At 51.0% G+C, this 21,445-nt stretch overlaps 1 protein-coding gene across 2 annotated transcripts in view; it reads left to right on the plus strand.

The window, feature by feature from the left end:
- The first annotated feature begins 4,526 nt into the window (after window positions 1-4,526).
- The window catches only part of LOC144807191 (E3 ubiquitin-protein ligase TRIM11-like), a 297,802-nt gene continuing 280,883 nt past the window's right edge, over window positions 4,527-21,445 (plus strand). For both annotated transcript variants that reach the window (XR_013606133.1, XM_078673072.1), the window contains exon 1: window positions 4,527-5,013. Coding sequence is in view for 1 of the 2 variants with exons in the window: in XM_078673072.1 (XP_078529198.1) it covers window positions 4,618-5,013 (396 nt within the window). In the remaining variant the exon portion in view is untranslated. The remainder of the gene's footprint in view (window positions 5,014-21,445) is intronic.

Genomic DNA, 21,445 nt, shown 5'->3' on the forward strand with positions numbered 1-21,445 from the left:
CACCCATCTGGGCTCCCCAGGCCACTTCCAATAATACTGGGTTGTGATCGCTATAATGAGTTTCTACTGTGCGGTAAGCAATGGTCCGATTAAAGATACCAAGTGAGACAAAAATATAGTCTATCACCGTTCCATGGTTACCGCCAATAAAAGTTGGCATTCTCAAACCATAGTCAGGTTCAAAAAGATTGTAGTTTGCAAGTAGATCTTCAAGCTCTTGCCCCTCAGCAGAATGTTCAAAGTGAGGTCCTAATGGTACCGCATCATCCACTTCATCAACTTCTATTCCCTTACAGTCTAAATTGCATAAATGAATATTAAAATCACCTAGTAAAATGAACTCAGAGGCAAATGCGATATTCTGTGAGACTTTGTTTAAAATACTGTCCAGACTAGCAATGTTACAGCCGGCGTAGTCACTATTCCCAGAATTGTAAAAATTAACATATAGAGTCCTGCTAGTTTTACTGATCACCCTTTCAACTATTAAGATATTATCAGAGTCAGAGGTGATCTGCCTATAGCTTCCTTTTAGGTTCAGAGCAAAAAAGAACGCCAAACCCCCTTTAGCCCTGCCCGTTCTACTGAGGACTGCGGGTCTTATAAAGCTGGTGAACCCATCCCACCAAATGTTGCTGGATGTGACCCAAGTTTCTTGCAGAGCAATAATATGATGTTTTGAAATAAAGCTCCGCCAGACAGGGTCCTGACTTTTAGCATTTAATCCTGCTACATTCCAGCTTATGATCTTACACGAATCAATAATTACACTTGGCTCATTTCCACCCTCGGAGTCTCCTTCCAGTATATCTTGCGATAGAAGTACCTCTCTAATTTCCCCATGACCGCGACACTGTGTGTCCTCTCCGATGGCACCTGGTTTCACACCGGCCGCGAACCCAGATAGATTTAGTTGCTGGGTAGGATTTGTAGATAAATGAGGCTCAGCCACTACCTTAAACGATAGAAAACTAGAGTGATCTTCAATATTAAAACCGCCACTACTAGTTTTTGGGTTGCTGGGCCCCACACGTTCCTGATCCGCTCCTGTTGCAAGTCAGTCACAGGTGTTTAAGTCAGATAGGGGGCCAAATCTATTTCCTGTGGCGAAACCCCACACGGATGGATTAGGTGGCTGAAACTGTCCATTGTGAGCTAGATTCCAGATGGGGTGTGAGGTATTTGGATGGATCAAAAATGGGTCCGGTCTCTGCCACCGTGTGGGCCTTAAACCCCGCTCACTATGGTCGTATCCCAAGGGACCTGGCCCCCACCCGTTTGTTCTTAACTCATGCGGGTGACCAAACTGATGATTTTGCTCATGCGGGTAACTAGATCTTCCTAAATCCCGATGTACTATCGGCTGAAACCACTCGGTTGGATGTCGCAATCTAGTGGCCCTCCCCCAGCTACTGGTATTAATGGGCTTGTGTTGTCTGGTGGTATTAGGCAAAGTAGCAGCCTGAATCTCATCATAGAAGAACTTGAGAGTCAGTGGAATTATAGAGCCACTGCGGCGTTGTGGTGGGAACACATTGTTCAGGATGTCTGGGAGGACTTCGGCATTAGCAAAATTTAAAATGACACAATCGCCTTTGTACTTTTTAGGCTTACTGCCAATCCAAGATACCCTCCTGGTCAAAACTATGTCCCCAGCCAGTTTGTCTAGCCCTTCTTGAGCCATATACATATTATTTGAAAGCCAATGTAAAGCTTTGTCTTTTAGACCCTGATTAGACTCTGTTTTATCTTGTGAAAGGACTGGGACGTTAGCCAACACCAAAACTACCGGTGAGGCTTCCACAATAAATTCTACTGAGGCAGTCTCTTGGTGCGCTACCACTGTTGCGGCAGTTACACTGGTGTGGGAGACTCCGGTTTCGACATTCTGATCCATAACAGGTGGTGATAGCAATGAAGGAGAAGGTGCCAGCCCTTGTTGGATGGTCTGAATGGGCTGTAGGTTACTTTCAGTGGGGATATCCTCCTCGTCCGTAGCTGTTAAGTCTGTGACAAGGGAAGATAGGTTCTCTACCTCCTTAGCCAGAACACTATGCACCCCACTCAACTTCCTCACTTCAGCAGTTAATTTATCCACTTTCCCGATCAGAGGTTTGATTATAGTCCTAATTTTGATATCTATCATATCTTGGATCCTGTTGAAAAGGTCATCATCAATGATACGTTTAGACTCGGAATCTGCCTCAAGGAGGGGTGGCAGGCTTTTTTCTACCTAATTGTTTCCCCCCTCGTTTCGTAGGAAGCTTTCTACACGCTCTAACCGCGCCTGTTTCTGGCTGCGGGGATTGTTGGTCTTCGTCCAAAGGGGCTATCTGGCTGTTTGAATCAATGAGGGCATTGTCTGATAAATCTATTAAATCAGTTCTACCCGTCGAGGGCTCAGGATCATCGATAGCCTCAATAAAGTTATCTAAAGATTCAGAATCAGCTAAAATAAGCGGAGGATTGTCTAGCAATGAGTCAGACATTGCAGTGCTTACTGCACTTGTTGATGGACTATCTGCGGGCAACACCGGTGATTGACTTAGGCCCAGAGATTGCCTTCGCTTATTATTAATGCTACTGACAACTTGGACAAGATACGAATCTAAAGTATTCAAAGTTTCAACTGGGGCAGATACCAGTTTTTTCCCCATGCTCTGGGCTGTGACTCAGAAAGGCAATCAGTAAATAGCAATAGCAGGATATAGTGAGAGGGTCATACGGCAGCGATGTAGTAACAAAGGATGTTCTCTATACAGTGGACTATGCCAAATATCAAACAGGGACACAGTACCTTGATATCCACGCGATAGATGTCAGGGGAATAGCCTTGCCTGGCCTTCTCATGCCTCGGAGGGCCTTAGAGGGCCCGCCCTTTGCCCGGGCTTAGCCCCGGGCGTCCCGCTCGCGTCCCGCGGAGCTGAGGGCTTCCTGATTAAATAAGCCCCTCCTGGCGCGTTGCTGACGCGTCAGGGAACGCGCCTCCGCCGCAAAGGCTGCCGGGACCTGAAGTCCCGGGGCGGCGGTGGCGTGCCTGGTGCTCGCGGTGGCTGGCTTCTGGTGCGGCGTGCTCTGGACTCCCGCTGCTCTCCTCAGGTACGTGCCAGCTCCTGGAAATGCTCCGCCGGACAGTGTCTACAATGCAGCTCCCTGCAATACTAGTCATTCCTGCATCAACCACACATTTCACAGAATTAGGCTGATAGGACATTTTTTCCGTTCCCCGGTGAGAGTCATTGGTGTGAATGGGGATGCTATTAAGCTAGCTAAAGGACAATGGTGGAACAAGTGCCTTCTTGTTAAATATCGTACAGTTGTCAAGGATACAGAGGAGAATGACAGTAGTAATAATAAGATCGAATCTCATGATGGAGTTGGAGATTGTGTGGGCCAGTTTCAATTGAGGCGCAGTGCTCGAGCTAAGTTTTTACCCTTATGTTATAGGAAATAGATGTTGTTTCTCATTCTCTGACCTCTTTTGTTTCCATGCACTCTTTTGTTTCTTGTTCTTATCTTTTTCTTTTCTTTTTTTTCTCTTTTCTCTCTAACTGACCTTTTTTCTTTCTTACCTCTTTTTGGTTGTTTAGGTATTCTTTAGGGAAGACCAAGGGGGGACCCAGGGAGAGCCAGGCGCGAGCCGGTCTCTCCCTGGGCAGGTTCGCGCGAGGAACATCAACAGGTGGGGGCTGATTAGCAGAGGGTTGAAAAGGGGAAGTCAGGCGGGGATTAGCAACTGCGTGGCGGGAGGCGTGTAGGGAGGTTGTTTTGCCCCACCCACCCTCCCTCTTTTTTCTTTTTCTTTCTTTATTTCTGGGTTTGTTATTTTGCGGTGCTCTAGGCACTGTTTTAGTTTAGGTAGGTTTGCCACTGTTAGGATGGGTGCCTTTGTTCTTTTGTAGGCGGGTTTTTGTTAGTGGGGGTGGGCAGCCTGGAGCGGGTTGGCCATCCTGAAGGGTAGCGTTGGGTAGGCTAGGGTTAGTAGGCAGGAGTTTGTTCGGGGTTTTGGGATTTAGGTTTCGTAGGCTCACTGTAGAGTTGAATTATGTAAATAATAAATAAATAATGAATATGTTTATGATATTGATGATGCACCTGTCCTAAAATAAAAGTGGCCTTTCTTGCTCCTAAAAGAAGGTGTGGACAATGTTTTCTTGCGCGATGTAGTGTTTTGTGCTTATTATGGAATGTCCAGGTTAGGGAATCTCACTGCTGGGATGCCCGTGTCACTCTTTCCAATACTGCCAGGTGACAGTTTCCTTGGTTCCTGCTTGCTGCTCCGCTCGGTGGCTCAGCCACAAATACTAAATTAAGCCCTTTCCTCTTACCTGTGTCCCTGTGCCTACTTCACCTTTGATGTACTCATTCCTGTATAATTTATATCTCCAGAACCCTCCAGTGTTTTTTTCCATTTTTCATGCATAAATGTATAGAACAATGCATTCCAAGGATGATAATAGGAGGAGGGGCCCCAGAATCCTTCAGGTGTCCCTGGGTCGGTGCCTGGGCGGGGCAGGGACACTCCCAGCCTGGACACACAGACACCAGTCAGGTGTGTTCGGAGGAGGACACACCCAGCACGTCAGAAACGAAACTTACCTCCTGCACTTCCCGGCCATGGCGACGGCGGCCCAGCTCCAGGCCCTGAGGGACGAGGCCACCTGCTCCGTCTGCCTGAGCCTCTTCCGGGACCCCGTGGCCCTGGAGTGTGGACACAACTTCTGCCGCCCCTGCATCACCCAGTCCAGGAAGGGGCGGCAGGGCTCCCCCTGCCCCGAGTGCAGGGCAGTGGCCCCCGGGGGCCTCCTGCGTCCCAACAGGCAGCTGGAGAACATCGTGGAGAGGCTGAGGGGCCTCCCGGAGCCGGACAGACACCTGTGCGGGGCCCACGGGGAGAAGCTGCTCATGTTCTGCACCACGGACCGGACCCCCATCTGCGTGGTGTGCGACAGGTCCAGGGAGCACCGGGGCCACGCCGCCGTGCCCGTCCAGGAGGCTGCCGAGGAGCACAGGGTAGGTGAGGGCGCGCTGGGACTCAGCGGCCCCTGGGCACGTGCCCGAGCTTTGAGGGCCCAGGCGGGGTGAGACCGGGGGTCACGGAGGGGGAGACCGGGGGTCTCAGAGGGGGAGCCTACCCACGTCTAGGGGAGGGTGAGACCGGGGGTCTCGGAGGGGGAGCCCACCCACGTCTAGGGGGGCGGCCGGGGGTCTTGGAGGGGGAGCGCACCCACGTCTAGGGGAGGGTGGACCCAAACTTCGAGAGCTCCCAGACACGTGCAGGGTGTGTATTCAGCGCTTTAACAGCTTTTCAGCCAGGCACGCCGAGGCTTAACACCCCCCAGACACGTTCCCTCACTCAGCGCCTCGCTGTCCCTCAAGCCGTAGCGAGCAGGCCGGTAGAAAGCGTAGTCAGCCTGCTGCCCATCCATTCCTTGGCGTCTCTGACAACGCTGTTTGTTGAAATAGGATAAATTCACCCACATTCCCATTTATTATAGGGCCTCTCGGCCGCGACCGCCTGCGCTGGTTTATGGGATGGTGTGGGCAGTCTGCAGGCCTCTTCTGCCCCTGGGCTATATGTTGACGCCACTTGCCCCGTGGGGCTTGGGTGGGGGCCTGTCTGACGGTGTCTTATACATTCGATCTTTGAACTCTCCCTGCGAGAGCAACAGCGCCTGATGAAGTGCGGGGACCCCCCTTCATTCCATTCCATCACTCGCCTGTCATCCCTGGGCGTACTTACACTGGTGTCTGCTAAACTGGAGCCGTCTGTAATTCAGTCTCCATGCCCATTCACTCCTTGGCCTCCGTGCTAGAAATGCCTGCTTCTGCAGGCAAGAGGCCATTTGCCCGTTCAAGGCTCTACAGAGTCTGTCAACAAACACGTGCTGTTCATTTGTGGGGGCTCTGTAGAGAAAGATATTTGATTTGATGTTTGATTGGTGGGGTGCTCATTCTGACTGCGGTGACGTCAGAGCCAGGTGTAAGATGAGTGTCATTCGCCCGCGTCAGTCCGAGGCATGTCTTTGTTGTTGCATAGTTCTAAAGCGCGAACTTGACCCGAAGGCATTGCAGCGCCTCGCTTGAGCTCCGGTGACGCTACACAAGGGCACAATCATTTAATGGCAGGAAGAACAAGTGATTTTCCCAGAATCAACGCTAAAACTCGAACCTGGTTCCGCAGCTCCAATGTCGGCAGTTCTACTCGTTAGGCTACATCCTCTCCCTGTTGGCACTCACCGGGCCAGATGCACGACCCGTTTGAGCATGCAAAAACTTACAGGGCCATGCACAAAGCCTATTCACTGAGACTCGATAAATAGGTTTTGCAACTAGTTATGAGGAAGGGGCGTTCCCTTCCTAATAGCGACCGCAAAGCCATGTACCAATGTTTACGCCTGCAAATGCGGTCGCAAAACACACGCAAATTACCTCCCTCTTCAAGAGGGTGGACATGGAGTCGCAAACAAGAAGGGATCCCCACGGAACCCCTTCCCCTTTGTGACTGGCTCTGAAAAGATTTTTTAAGGGCAGGCAGTGGCCCTTTAAAGAAAACGCGCTGCATTAAAAAAAAAATGAGGCTTTATTAAAAAGCAGTCCCAGACATGGAGGTCTGCTGAGCCCAGCAGGCCAATACAACAACAATTGGTGAAGGAGGGTCCGAGGGCAAAGTTTAACGACCTCACAGGTAAATACCCCCAGTGTAGCAACCTAAAGAACAAAGGTACCTGTCAGTCACGTGACGCCGAGGCGCTAAAAAGTCACGCTGGAAGGGGGAGCACAGAAAAAACAAACAAAACAGACAGATAGGTCAAGGACTTAGTAATAACATAGACTATCAACAAATGCTGTTTTGAGTCCTATCAGACCACCCAAATGGCAGAGCCTCATCAAGTAGGACACTCATACCATGGTCAGTCTGCAAACGCCCAGATGTATATTGGCAATGCATGACTTCGTCATGGTCTGAACACCGCAAATGTTAATACAAGAGGTGGTACTGATAAGTGCAGTGCAAAAAAGTATATATGTAGTGAAGTGACTAAAATGGCTGTCGAGGCAAACAAAGACCTTTATTAGTGATTGCCTGGACGTCAGATTAAAAATAGTGTAATGACAGTGTAAAATAATCACCGTCCAGCTTGCTTGGTGGAAAAAATCAGGCCAACATGTTTCTGCCGTATTGTGTAAAATCACTGGCATTCATCAGGGCCAAGCTCTCATATGCTACTGCAATTACACTAACCAATGTGTAAGAATAAATTAAGGATTAAATAACCATATTGCATGTAAACTAAGAGTGGTCGCACACGACCATCCTACCGCATCTTCTCAATTTGCTCAGTGGATGCGATCGGTCTTCCCTGTAGTAGAAATAAAAAAGAAACGGAAAACCATATAGAAAATATAAACACGTGGTGTTAAATAAGACATAGACAACATTTATGACTTAGATATACCCAAAATGCCACGTGTTATTACTGTGCACAACCAGCGATCATCCAAGCAAACTCGGACAGATCCATCACTAAACTATGATGATCATTCAAAAGGTGCGAATATAGCGTCACCAGCACTTGTCCTGTGCATAGTTTCAAGAACCAAAATTTCTTTCACTTACCCATCAATCTGTGGGAAGTAAGCCTCACCTCACCCGGCAACTGCTCGGAAGGATAAGGCCCCGCTCTAGACATGTGAATGAAGACAGTTCCCAAGTTAGATCACTGTCAAAATTAAAGTACAATGTACTGTCTAACAAACCCAATAATTTTCTCAACTGCCCACAGCTAAGCTCTCACCACGAAGAGCCGGATGCAAACATCAGACGACTGACATGTAGTGCAACCTCTATACATATTGCAAAATATTACTGACTGCAAACCAGCCGCTCAGTTACATGTCTACACTGAACCACTGTGCAGTCATTCATGATGAAGAAACAGGTGTAGTAATAACCTTGTCCTCACAAGCATGTCTCTGGTAAAGGCTGACAATGCCATACTGGCCAAACCCCAACTAGACGCTCAAAATAATAATCCAAATTACACAATCCCAACTAACCTGTCCGTCGGTACCTCACGGCGGGTTCACGAGCCGAAGGGGAGGCACCGACTGACAGTTTTGGGCCATTCTTATACTTGCGTTAATTAGGTGATCGTTTCCAGCTGGTTCATGTTCCGCTGTAAAAGCGCCTGTGCGCTGTTGAAACACTATTTAGTGCATGCGCAAAAGGGCCCAGAGTGATCGCGCGCATGCGAGTTAACTACAACCCGGACAAGAACGCTAGCCCTGCGAGTGTGTGTAAGTCACCGGGCCAGATGCACGACCCGTTTGAGCATGCAAAAACTTACAGGGCCATGCACAAAGCCTATTCACTGAGACTCGATAAATAGGTTTTGCAACTAGTTATGAGGAAGGGGCGTTCCCTTCCTAATAGCGACCGCAAAGCCATGTACCAATGTTTACGCCTGCAAATACGGTCGCAAAACACTCGCAAATTACCTCCCTCTTCAAGAGGGTGGACATGGAGTCGCAAACAAGAAGGGATCCCCACGGAACCCCTTCCCCTTTGTGACTGGCTCTGAAAAGATTTTTTAAGGGCAGGCAGTGGCCCTTTAAAGAAAACGCGCTGCATTAAAAAAAAATGAGGCTTTATTAAAAAGCAGTCCCAGACATGGAGGTCTGCTGAGCCCAGCAGGCCACCATCCCTGGGAAGGCCTGCCATTCCCGATGGGGTCACAAATTGTGAGAGGCTCATTAATATTCATACTCGCATTTTGCGACTCAATCGGGAATTCCAATCAGTGTTGTACGTTCCAAAGTGCGACTTGCAATTTGTGACTCACAAATGAGTGCAAAATGCGACTCGCAATTTGGAATGATCTTTCGTCTGGCCCAGCATATCTAGACAGTTGTAAGACAGATGTTGGCAGAGCTCTCATGGAAACCGTGGGATGCACACCAGAAGCGAGAGCCCTTGCCGGAGAGCCGGAGGTCCCTTCCCTGGCGGCCCGAGGTCCCTTCCCTGGCGGCCCGAGGGCCCTTCCCTGGGGGCCTGAGTGCCCTTCTATGGGGGCCTGAGGGCCCTTCCCTGGCGGCCCGAGGGCCCTTCCCTGGCAGCCCGAGGGCCCTTCCCTGGCGGCCCGAGGCAGAAATGCTTCATCTTTGAAAGGAAGCAAGTCATGTAATGATGACATCACAGAACTTTACATGACATGTTGGAAGTAACCACCTCCTGCGCGGTTCTGTCCCAGATCTTTGCATCGACTGCCTTTGCTGGCTCTAGACCTCTGTACACTTTCCTCTTGCTGACCAGCTGTAAAGCGTCTGTGCTCCTCATTTCAACATGATGAAATTGCCATTTTACCATAATGGACCGATATGTCCGTAGTATATGGTACATAATGTGTACCGAGGGCCTGTCATTTAAATGTCCTCAGTGGACCGCAGCACCTATTATGCATCCACTAAAGCGACACTGTAAACATGACTGCAGGCCTGCCCTGTGCAGCCTGGCTGTGCAGGTAAAGTGCACAATCGACCGGTGAAAATTGCCCTCCGTGGCAGGACTGCGCCTACTTTTAAATGTTTATAAGTCATCCACAGTGAGGCTCATTGCCCTCAAGACAGGCCGTCACGCAGTTTCCACCCTATGATAGGACTGGCGTTTGTGGACAGCATAATCTTTGGGACCCTTGACCCTGTCACCAGGCAGGTTGCTCCCCTCACCGCCACGCAGCCCCCTGTGTGACCTGTGCACTGCTGCTGCTGCCGCCAGTTGACCGGTATCCCGCCTGCTCTCTGCTTTATTTCACTTGCCTCTGCACTGCCTGCCTTGTTTTTCTTGACTATTTTCTGTGCCCCCACTACTGGTATTTTGTGCCAGTTTTTTCTCCTGTGTGCCCCCTTCTCTTGTTGTCCCTTGCCTCTGTGCACCCACTCCCCCCCTCAGCTTCCGGCCGCTGCTCTCCTGCGGCTCCGCCCCCCTCCAAACCCATTCGCCAGCCCGCTCCCGCCTCCCAGCTGCTCTTCCCTCCCACTGCCCCTCATATGGAGGCCGCGCAGCGGCCGTGCTGCTGGCGCGCTGAAAGTGCGCCTAAGGCAAGCCCATCTGCACCTGGACCACACCCAGCGCCAGGACTGCTGGCCCCCGCACACACCACGACGCCCGCCTCCGCTACGACTCCAGCACTCTCCACGCACAAAACGCCGGACGATCTCGCACCTGCAACGCACCCAAGGACCCTTCTCCTGCCGGATCTGCAGCTTCACCAGCATCCGGCTCGCCAACCACCCCAAAAAGGAACCCAACTTCCTCAGATGCATCCTGCTCAACACCCGCTCCGCCCGCAAACACGCCATCGAACTCTGGGTCCTACTCGACACTGACGCCCCAGACATCTCCTTCCTGACGGAAACCTGTCTGAACCCCTCCTCGGCACCCGACATCGCCATAGCCATCCCGGAAGGCTACAAGATCACCCGCAAGGACCGTACCAACGGAGTAGGAGGAGGAATCGCCATCATCCACAGGAACACAATCAAAGTCTCACCCAACACCAACGACGCCCTCAGCACCGCCGAACACCTGCACTTCCAGATCCACACTGACCCCAACACCACCCTCAGAGGCACCCTCATCTACAGGGCCCCCGGACCCCGACCGCAGTTCAGCGACTCCATCGCCGACTTCATCAGCACACACGCCCTCGCCTCCATGGACTACATCTTCCTTGGGGACCTGAACTTCCACCTCGAGAACAACAACGACCCCAACTCTTCCACCATGATCGCCAACCTCGCCAACCTTGGACTCAGACAACTCGTCACAACACCTATCCACTCCGCCGGCCACACGCTTAACCCCATCTTCTCAGCAAGCACCCATGTCTCCTTCAACCACACCACCGAACTCCACTGGACCGACCACTGCTGCATCCACTTCACCTTCCGGAAACCCACCACACACCACCACACCCAAGAGATGCCTCGCCGCAACTAGAGCAAGGTCACCGAGGGCCAGCTTACCACCGCCCTCGCCAAGAGCCCGCCCGCAGACCCGACCAACCCCGCAGCCTCAGACAGTGGATCGACGACTGTGCCAACACCCTCGCCCCGCTCAAGAAACCCCCCAACACCAGCAAGAGAGCCAGCTGGTTCACCGAAGACCTCCATGCCTCCAAGCGAACCTGCCAAAAACTCAAAAAGAACTGGACCCGTGAACAAACATACACAGCTCACACGAACGCCACCCCCACACCCCACCGCCTCATCAGATCCACCAAAAAGACCTCCTTCAAAGACTTCCTAGACAACAACGCACACAACAGCAAAGAGCTCTTCAGCATCGTGAAGGAATTCTCCAAACCCAGCTCCAACACCAACGACATTCCAACCGTCTCAAACCCTATGCGACTCTCTGGCCACCTTCTTCCATCGCAAGATCGCAAACATCCATGACAGCTTCAATGCCGTCACCACCCCAGCAACCGCTGAGACCCCCTCTCCTACGATCAACACCCGCACCAACCACCTGCTGACCTGGACCAACATCAACGATGAAGACACCATCAAAATCATGAACACCGTCCACTTCGGATCCCCGTAAGACCCCTGCCCACACCACATCTTCAACAAAGCCAGCAGAACGATCGCACCCCACCTCCAGAAAACGATCAACATTTCCTTTGAGACAGCGACTTTCTCAGAGAGCTGGAAGCACGCAGAGATCAACGCCTTACTCAAAAAACCCAAGACGGACCCCAAGGACCTCAAGAACTTTCGACCCATCTCCCTGCTCCCGTTCCCGGCAAAGGTCATCGAAAAGGCCGTCAACAAACCACTGACCAGCTTCCTCGAGGAAAACAACATGCTGGACTTGTCCCAGTCTGGGTCCCGCAGCAACCACAGCACCGAAACTGCCCTCATCGCTGCCACCGACGACATCAGGACCCTGCTTGACAATGGAGAAACCACGACCCTCATCCTCCTGGACCTGTCAGCAGCCTTCGACACGGTCTGCCTCCGCACACTAAGAACCCACCTCCACAACGCCAGAATCCAAGAGAAGGCCTGGGACTGGACCACCTCCTTCCTCTCTGGCAGAACTCAGAGCTCCGCCTCCCTCCCCCCCTACCGCACCGAAGCCACCGAGATCATCTGCGGCGTCCCTCAAGGCTCATCCCCCAGCCCAGCTCAACGTCTACATGGCACCACTCGCCCACGTAGCACGACGACACAACCTCAACATTATCTCCTACGCCGACGACACCCAGCTGATCCTCTCCCTCACCAAAGACCCCCACACCAACAAAACCAACCTCCATGAAGGAATGCAGGCCATCGCCGACTGGATGAGAAACAGCCGACTGAAGCTGAACTCGGACAAGACGGAGGTTCTCATCCTCAGACCCACCGCCTCGGCCTGGGCCGACTCCTGGTGGCCAACTGCTCTAGGAGCACCCCCTACACCCACCGACCACGCACGCAACCTAGGGGTCATCCTCGACTCCACCCTCTCCATGACGAAGCAGGTCGAACGCCGTCTCCTCCTGCTGCTTCAACACCCCCCACATGCTTCGCAGGATCTTCAAGTAGATCCCCACCGAAACGAGAAGGATGGTCACCCAAGCCCTCGTCAGCAGTAGACTGGACTACGCCAACGTACTCTATGCAGGACCCCCGGCCAAACTCCTGAAATGGCTCCAATGCATCCGGAACGCCTCCGCACGCCTCATCCTCGACATCCCTCACCACAGCCAAATCACACCCCACCTGAGAGACCTACACTGGCTCCCCATCAACAAGAGGATAACCTTCAAGCTCCTCACCCACGCACACAAGACACTCCACGACACTGGACCTGCGTACATCAACAGCTGACTTGGCCTCTACATCCCCACCCGCCAGCTCCGCTCCGCAGACTGTGCCCTCACCACCGTCCCCCGCACCCGAAGAGTGACCACTAGTGGCAAATCATTCTCCTACCTCGCCGCCAAGACATGGAATACCCTCCCCATCCGCCTGCGGCAGACCGAAGACCTCCTAACCTTCAGGAGACTTCTCAAGACCTGGCTCTTCGAACAGTAGCAGCATCCCCCCCCCAGTGCCTTGAGACCCTCATGGGTATGTAGTGCGCTCTATAAATACTTTGATTGATTGAATTATTGTGCAGACTGATTCCATGCACCCCCTTAGGATAAGACTGTTCCACAGGAAAACACTGTGATACATTATTACCTTTCATAATGATCATTTTGGTTCGGAAGCAGCCATTAATATATTTCAAAGACTCTTATTAATAGTTATTTCAAATACAATCTAATGTTAAAAAATGAATTTGTAATTACAATTAGGAGAAAGGCACTTTGTGATGTCATGTTGTGTTATGTGTATTTGCGGAGCGGATTATCCCTGCTTAGTGTCCCGGTGCTGTGCAGGGGTGGAAGTCTGGCCACGGGCACTAGTCCAAATGCCAGGTCTTCAGCTCTTTGTAGAGTTCAATAAGCGAGGGGGCCCCGAGGTGGGCTGTGAGACTCTCTCACACATATGAGAAGCCATGAATGAGAAGGTGCGGCCACTGAGTCTGTTCCTGTGTATGTGAGTAGGAGTCGGGCTGAGCAGAGGTGTCCCGATCTTCGTTGGAAGGAGACGTGGCTGTTAGGTAGGCCTGGCCCATGTTGTGTAGTGCTTTGAACATGTGGGTGAGGAGCTTCGTTAGATTTGGAAGTCTCTAGTTGACAGAGGTAGGTATCTTTGAACAAATGGGGACCCTTGCATCTAGTCAGAGTAAGGGGGTACACTCCTAAAATAACCCCTGTTCACCCCCTTGGTAGCTTGGCACGAGCAGACAGGCTTATCTCAGTGTGTAAAGCATTTGTGAACACATACTGTAAGCCACTGACAACACTACAGATGGACACCAATTAAGTTGTAGTATAAAAATAAGTATTTTTATATAGATTTAACACCAGACCACAAACGACAAAAATCCACAATACTGTACTTTAGAATGGTAGAAATAGCTTAGTTCTCTTTAGAGGGTAAATGCGACACTTTACGTTCAATGTACCTTAGGATGCGTAACGCTAATAATGAAAGAGTTGAAGGGAAGGTGTTGCGTTGGTTCCTTACAGGCAAGAACGGTGATGCGTTGGTTCCCTATTGCTGCGTAGGGGATGGTGATGCGCCGGTTCTTCTCCACGTGGGGAGGCGATGCATCCGTTTCTTACTGCGCTTCTGAGGACCGCCCCTGCCGGGACCTGAGGTAGGGGGCCCCCTCGCCTCCCCTGCCTCAGATCCCGGGTCCATGGCTGGTCCAGACTTGTTCCGCACCATGAAGGCTTCCTGCTGGGGTGCAGACAGGGCCAGGGCAGTGCAACTGGTGCCACTGCACCGGGTGCTGGCTACCTCAGGCCGCCGTGTTTATTATGTTTTTAAAGCACCTGCTGCCACGCTCCTCTCCTCCAGCAATTACCAGGCATCACAAAAATGTCAAGACCATGCCTGTGATTAATGTTCTTTCTGGAGAGAGATTGGAGTTTGGTATAGTTGAGGTTTTGACTTATGTGAAGGTAGTGCAGAGGGTTAATGTGCCTGCTGCCAAGAAAGTGTACCATGTAGATTACAGAGTGCATATAATGTAAACACATCAGCAGGTTACTGCTTTTAAAAGAGACATCCTTTTGTTACATGCAATTTATAACTTAAAGTCCTAATACGGAACAGTGAGCTATTAACCTTCATCAGAGAAATGCATACACACTGCATAGTATACATTTGAGCATAGATTAATGTTGCTAAAAGGGCTAATTTGGGTAGAAATCAATACTAATTAATAAAGAAAACTCCCAACTATGCTGTTTCTTTTTCGACTCTGAGTTTGTGCTTCTCCACACCAAGCACTCCTAAACTGTACTGCCTACCAGTATGGATGACATGTGACTCCTACACTTGTGGTCCTTTGGCTTATGTAACATTTCTTACACACTGATTTCCACATGTATGCTTGATTGTCTCTGTGTAATGTGTGTCTGATGCAAAGTGCTCTGACATCCTTCACTGATATGAGTGATGCTATATAACTAATTCAATGCATCTGAGAGAAAGTGGTTATGGAGACTTGGTCACTGTTAAAGGGTGGTGGTGAGGGAATCCTTGGTGGAGGGGGTCATGGGGGGGCGCCAACAAACATTGTCGCACCAGGCGCCACCAGTGCTAAAGGCGGCCCTGGGTTCAGAGAGCACAAGTGAGAAAGAGGATCGATGGAGCAACCACCAGATCGCTACCCTTGGGGGCCAGGACACCGTGGACAATAACATGCTACTGAAAAATCAATCAATCAAGGGTTTATGTAGTGCACTACTCACCTGTGAGGGTCTCAGGGCTCAGGAGAAGTGTGGCTCACTGGTTAGAGGAGGCAGACCCGGGACCAGGGTTCAATTCCCGACGCGGCAGGGTCTTGAGCCCAAAATGTCCACGGACTTGGTAATTCTCGCTTCGGTGCCTACTCAAACCACAGGGTTCACACTCTGCGACTCTGGGCAATAGCTTGCTTAATCTCCACTGTGGCCCCCCGCGGCGGGATGCCTGGCTTTCACCTTGGGGATACCCAGTAGGGGCTATCTCACAGGGAAAAACCAGGACGGGTTCCCAATGCAAAGCGCTTTGAGACCTAGCGGTGATATTGCGCTATATAAAAACCTATCCATCAGGGCTCTTTTGGGAGGGGGGGGGGCAGCTCCGGATCAGTTGAAGAGCCAGGTCTTGAGGTCCTTCCTGATGTTCACAGGGATCTCGTTCCAGGTCTTGGCTGCGATGTAGGAGAAGGCTCTCCTGCCTATTCTGTTTCTGCGGATGCGGGGTGCTCTGCCAGGTGCGTCCGATGCGCAGGCACTTGGAGCTGATGGAGACGATGACGTTGACCTGGCGGTTTATGGAGAGGGAGGAGTCGAGGATGATGCCGAGGTTTCATGCGTGGTCGGTAGGAGTGGGAGGGTTTCAGAGGGTGGAGGGCCACCAGGTGTTGTCCCAGGTGGAGTTGCAGGATCCGAGGACGAGGACCTTGGTCTTCTCTGAGTTGAGCTTCAGACAGCTGTCCTTTATCCAGGCTGCCACGTTCTTCATTCATTGGAAGCAGAGTCTGGTGTCTTTGAGGTTCTTTGTGAGTGATAGAATGAGCTGGGTGTCGTCAGTGTAGGATACGATGCTGAGCCCTTGCTGTCTGACGATGGCGGTGAGAGGGGCCATGTAGATGTTGAAGAGCGTGGGGCTGAGCGATGATCCTTGCGGTACTCCACAGTTGTTATCGGTGGGTTCGGAGAGGAAGAGGGGGCAGTGTGAAACTCTGGGTTCGGCCGGAGAGAAAGGTTTGGATCCAGTCGAGGGCGGCTCATTGTATTCCTGCGTCGTGAAGTCTGGCTGCGTTGGGGCTCCTGAGTGCGTTTTCTTCATGGTAGCGGTGATGTGTTCAACAGTAGCAGGAATCCAGGTCAAGATGGTAGGCTGAGCGGCAGCGTTGGGGGTGGGTGAGGTCAGGCATCGGTTCGCTGAAATTGTCATAGAGGGCTTTGATCTTCAGATGAAAGTATGAGCTGAGCTTGTTACAGAGTTGCTGGGAAGGTGTGACATCTGTGGCTTCGCTGGGGTGTTTTGTGAACTGTTGAATGACGTTGAACAGTTCCTTGGCATTGGTCACGTTGGTCTGGACTTTGTCTCTTATGAAGGTCCGTTTGGTGTCCCTTATGCTCTGGTCGTATTCTTTTAGGGCACTCCTGTGGTTGTTCCGTGTTTCCGCGGTTTTCTGGTTTTGCCAGGTTTTCTCTAGGCATCTGGAAGAGCATCTGGTTTCTTGCATCTGGTTTCCTGTAGGACTTGGGTGCGGTGGTGGTGTTGAAGCTGAAATGAACGCAGCGGTGGTCCATCCAGAGAGGCTGGGTGGTGTGGCTGAAACAGGTGTTTGTTCCTCCCGCGAAGATAGGGTCGAGGGTGTGTCCAGCTCTGTGTGTGGGCATGTTCACCAGCTGCTTCAGTCGGAGGTTGGCGAGGTTGTCGAGGAGAGTGATGGAGTCGGGGTCGTTCCGGTTGTCGAGGTGGAAGTTCAGGTCCCCGAGTAGGATGTAGTTTGGGAGGTGATTGAGTGGGGTTGGCAAGCTCAGCAATGGTGGTTGCGGCCTGGGTGCGGGGTCCCGGCAGTCTATAGATGAGGGTGCTGCATAGTGTGGTCCTGGGGCTACTCTGGATCTGGAAGTTGACTTGTTCTGTGTTGGAGTGGGGGTCACTAGTGCTGGACGTGGAGAGGCGGAGGGGGGTCTTGTGTGCGATGACGAGCCCTCCTCCTGGGCGGTGGGGGCGGTCCTTTCTTTGGATCTTATAGCCATCAAGGATGGCAGTGGCAATGTCGGGGCCGGAGGTGGCATTGGTCCAGGTTTCCGTGAAGAAGGCGACGTCGGGTGAGAGGTTGTCGATCATGTCCCAGATCTCTATGGCGTGTCGGTAAAGGGAGCACACGTTCAGGAGGATGCTTGTCAGGGTGTTGGTGGTGCGTGCGTCAGGGGGGCCTTCGACAGTAGTGGGGGTAGCGTAGATGGTGAAGGATCTGCGGCAGGCTCTGCATGAGAACTCTCCATGGGTGGTATTCGACGAGGATCTTACGCAGTCGGTGTGTATTCCGGGATTGAGTACGTTGAGGAGGGTAGAGTCATAGCGGTGGGGCCTGGGAGAGCCAGGGTTCTTAGCGCTAGTCGCGATCGGGTCACAGACTGGCGCAGCTGGGCCTGTTTTAGGTGCACCTTCAGCGTGCCAGCGGCGCGCCTGCGCAGCGGTCCACATTATATAGTGGAGGGACGCTCAGCTGGGAGGTGGGAAACGGGAGCGGGTAGGGGGAGGGGCCGGGTCTGTAGTGAGGACTCCTCTTAAGATAAAACCTCTCCCCTGCCAAGCACAATTGGAAAACAATCACAACTCTTTTAGAAATTCTAAAATACTTTGTCAGCTTCCAAGGCCATAAAAGTACATGCATAATACCCAAGAGGTATGATAAAACAAGCAAAATAAGATACCATATAATTGTGATAAGAAAAAGGTCCAGTGATAATAGATGGTTAAAAAGCATTATTATAAAAATACATTAACACTTCTAGGTGCTAACTACAGTGAAACAAGGATGTCACTTGCATTATTAAGGTGACCTGCACAATATCCACAAAGCCCCAAGGAACTTAGTGACAAAGACGACCAAAGATAAGCAGCGATCCGCCCTCAAAGTGCAGAGAGTGGCTAACTGGCTACGGTGGCATCAGCGTGTGCGAGTTGGGGTTAACCAGTACTGGTGGGGACGTGCGAGTGGGGGCTAACCAGTGCTTGCGGGGATGTGCGAGTGGGGGCTAACTAGTACTACCGGGTGTAGGAGAGTAGGGTCTGCTTCCTATGGTCACCCCCACTTTTTGCTGTGATTTACTGTTTTTTTGACTTTAGTCTGGCTGTGGACCTGCTAATCAGACCAACAGCCCAGCTGTTCTCTCTCTAAATTGATACCATGTACTTTAGGTACATACCTGATTGGGTGTTGGGTCACCTCTGTGAGCCCCTGTATAGTGTTCCATAGGTACCTAGGGCATAGGTGCATCCAAGGCCTACCAGGGGCTGCAGCATGTATTATGCCAGCCCTGGCTGGCCATCCAAACTGACACCACAGGCTGATCACTCAGCTTGGGTAAGGTGGTGTAATCACCCCTTACTTAGATATAGTATTTCTATATCTAACCTTATATATAGACACATATGCACCTATAAGTCACTCCTATGGCAGGCCTCGACAATCCTGGAGGCAGAGTGCTTGGTTTTATGTGAGAGGGTGCCCTAGCATGAGCTGAGCCCTTCTGCAGCTTTTGGAACCATGTCCTTGTAGCTGTTCTATGATATAGCCATACCATATACACTTTTTTAAATAAACCTTTTTATTGGCATTTTGCATCAGGAAAACAAACATCAAGCATGTCATTGTCGAACAGCACACCCATCCCCCGTCCTCTTATCCAATTTTCCATCCTTTTGACAGTCCGCATTGTCCAATAATTCAGTTAAGTCTCTCACCCAGAGCCATCTACAGAGCAGCCTTAGTCCCTCCATCCATTTCTGTTCTTTGAGAAGTAGGATCCCACGCAGCTCACAGCCCTCCATCCAGCCCTCCATCCAGCCCATGGTAGCGCCTCCACTTACCCCACACCCTGCCAAATTTCTTGGGGCACCCCCTCGCCTTGTACATAACTCTCTCAGCAGCCATATAGAGGTCCATCCCCCTTCTCCACTCTTCTAGTTGAGGCATGTCTGGTGCCCCCCATTTCCGGGCCACATCCCTCTTGGCCACCACTAGCCAAGTCTATATCGTTCGTCATTCCCAGTAGGGCGAGTTTGGGTTCCAAGGGTAGGGTGGTCTCTAACACCTCCCCCAACTCTGTCAGGACCACCCCCCAGAAGAGTTGGATATTCGGGCATGTCCAGATAGTATGATAGAAGTCTCCTATGCCAGTGCCACACCTCAGACAGCTCGGGTCCGTTAGTCTCCCAATCTTGTGTAGGCGCACTCTGTCAAAATAGGTACTATTGAGGACGGTAAATTGGATCAGTCTTAGGTGAGATTTAACAGCTACCTCCCTGGGATGCATTAGGACTATACCCCAGTCTACTTCATACATGTCACCCACCTCCCGCTCCCATGTGGCCCGTGGGTTCCCTAGTCTGTCTGGTCTATTATTCATTATTGTTTTGTATGTAAGGGACACTGCCTTACCGGCAATCTTTTCCTGCAGAAGTCGACCCTCTAGGGGGGCATATTCCGGAAGCGCCTCTGTCAGGGCACCCTCTGCCCTCCATGCGTGTCTTAGTTTCATATATTTAAAATATTGCGTGTGGTGGAGCCCATATTCCCTGCGCCGTAAGGGGAACAGTTGCAGTACCCCTTTTTTCATTACATCACCCAAAGTCGAAATGCCTATAGCATCCCAACTTCGGAATCCCTTCAATTTATTAAGTTCTTTTAACCAGGCGCATTTCCACAGTGGGGTTTGTTTTGTCGGTCTGCATTCCCACCCTATATCTTTCGTCGCCCTCGTCCATATCCCTAGTGTGAGTCTCGTAGCAGGTAATAGTCTGGCCCGTCCCTTCCCTCCATATAAATAGTGTAGGCATGTGTGGGTATCCATAGTGTGTCTGGTTTTTTTTTTTTTTACTTTTATTTTTGATTCACCAGGCAGCAGTATATACATACACCAACAATATAGTCTCAGATACAACATCTCGTCTTTCTGTACAATCTTACATTATATAAAGCATTAATAATCATAAGGCAGTGATGCAGCATGTCGACATATTACTTGTGCAGGAGGCTACAATGGAATAGACAGTTCACATTATACTTGTATCGAGCATATATGTCATTTGGTGGGCCTCATATTACATTTTCCCGATCTGTAGCTTGGTTTACAAGTGCGTCACCTATTACAGCGCCTCCCAATTCCTCCCCATTGTCCGATGATCCAGCCTCTGATTGTTTCTGTAAGTATTCCATAAGGGGCTTCCAAAAATCTTTCGGCCTAGATGCCTGTGGCAATTCTTCTTCGTAGGTTCCCAGTGTTTCCTTGCAATATATCATATCAAACACCCACTCCTTAAACCTAGGTGGGCGCTTGCTGCCCCACTTCATAGCTACGTGTCTTTTTGCCAGGAGGAGCGCCACTGCCAGCAGTTTGCGCCGAGAAGACATGTCATGGGTGTGTTGGGGATGGGGTCTGCCAACATCCAAGCCAATGCTTCCACCACCTCACGCCAGTACGATTCCAACACAGGGCATGCCCACGCCATGTGTAGGAAGTCAGCCCTAGGGGCGGCGCATCTCTTGCATTTATCATCTGCTCGAAGCCCATATCTATACATTTTATCTGGTGTGTAGTATGTCTGATGTAGAAAGCGAAAGTGTATAATGCGCAGATTGCAGTTCGGCGTAAGTAGATGCAACTGTGTACAGCTGTAGTTCCATTCTTCCTCCGATATAGGGGCCCCAAGTGCCTCCTCCCATCGTGCCACTGTCCTATTTGTGTCTGTATATTGCTCATTTTGTGATGTTGTGTATAATTTTGTGACCAATGCTGCCCTGGTCGGCGCAGTGAGTAGCACCTGTAGTGCTTGCAATGGGGTCGGTACAGTCCGGAAATCATCATATAGTTCTCTCATTGCCGCCCGCAATCGAAAGTAGGCAAACCGTTTCAATGGCGTTTGGTGCGCACTCAGAGACGGGTCCTGGCAGGAAATGAATTTGTTATGTGGGAACAGTGCACCCATTGTCTGAAGACCCATCTCCCCAAGAATCTTTCTCATATTCTGTTCTTGTGTGACCGACAGTTTGGGGTGATGTGCCAGTGGCAGCGCCGGTGCGTAAATTGGTAATTTA

The sequence above is a fragment of the Lissotriton helveticus genome, chromosome 1_2 (assembly GCF_964261635.1).
Source record: "Lissotriton helveticus chromosome 1_2, aLisHel1.1, whole genome shotgun sequence".
Classification (NCBI taxonomy): domain Eukaryota; kingdom Metazoa; phylum Chordata; class Amphibia; order Caudata; family Salamandridae; genus Lissotriton; species Lissotriton helveticus.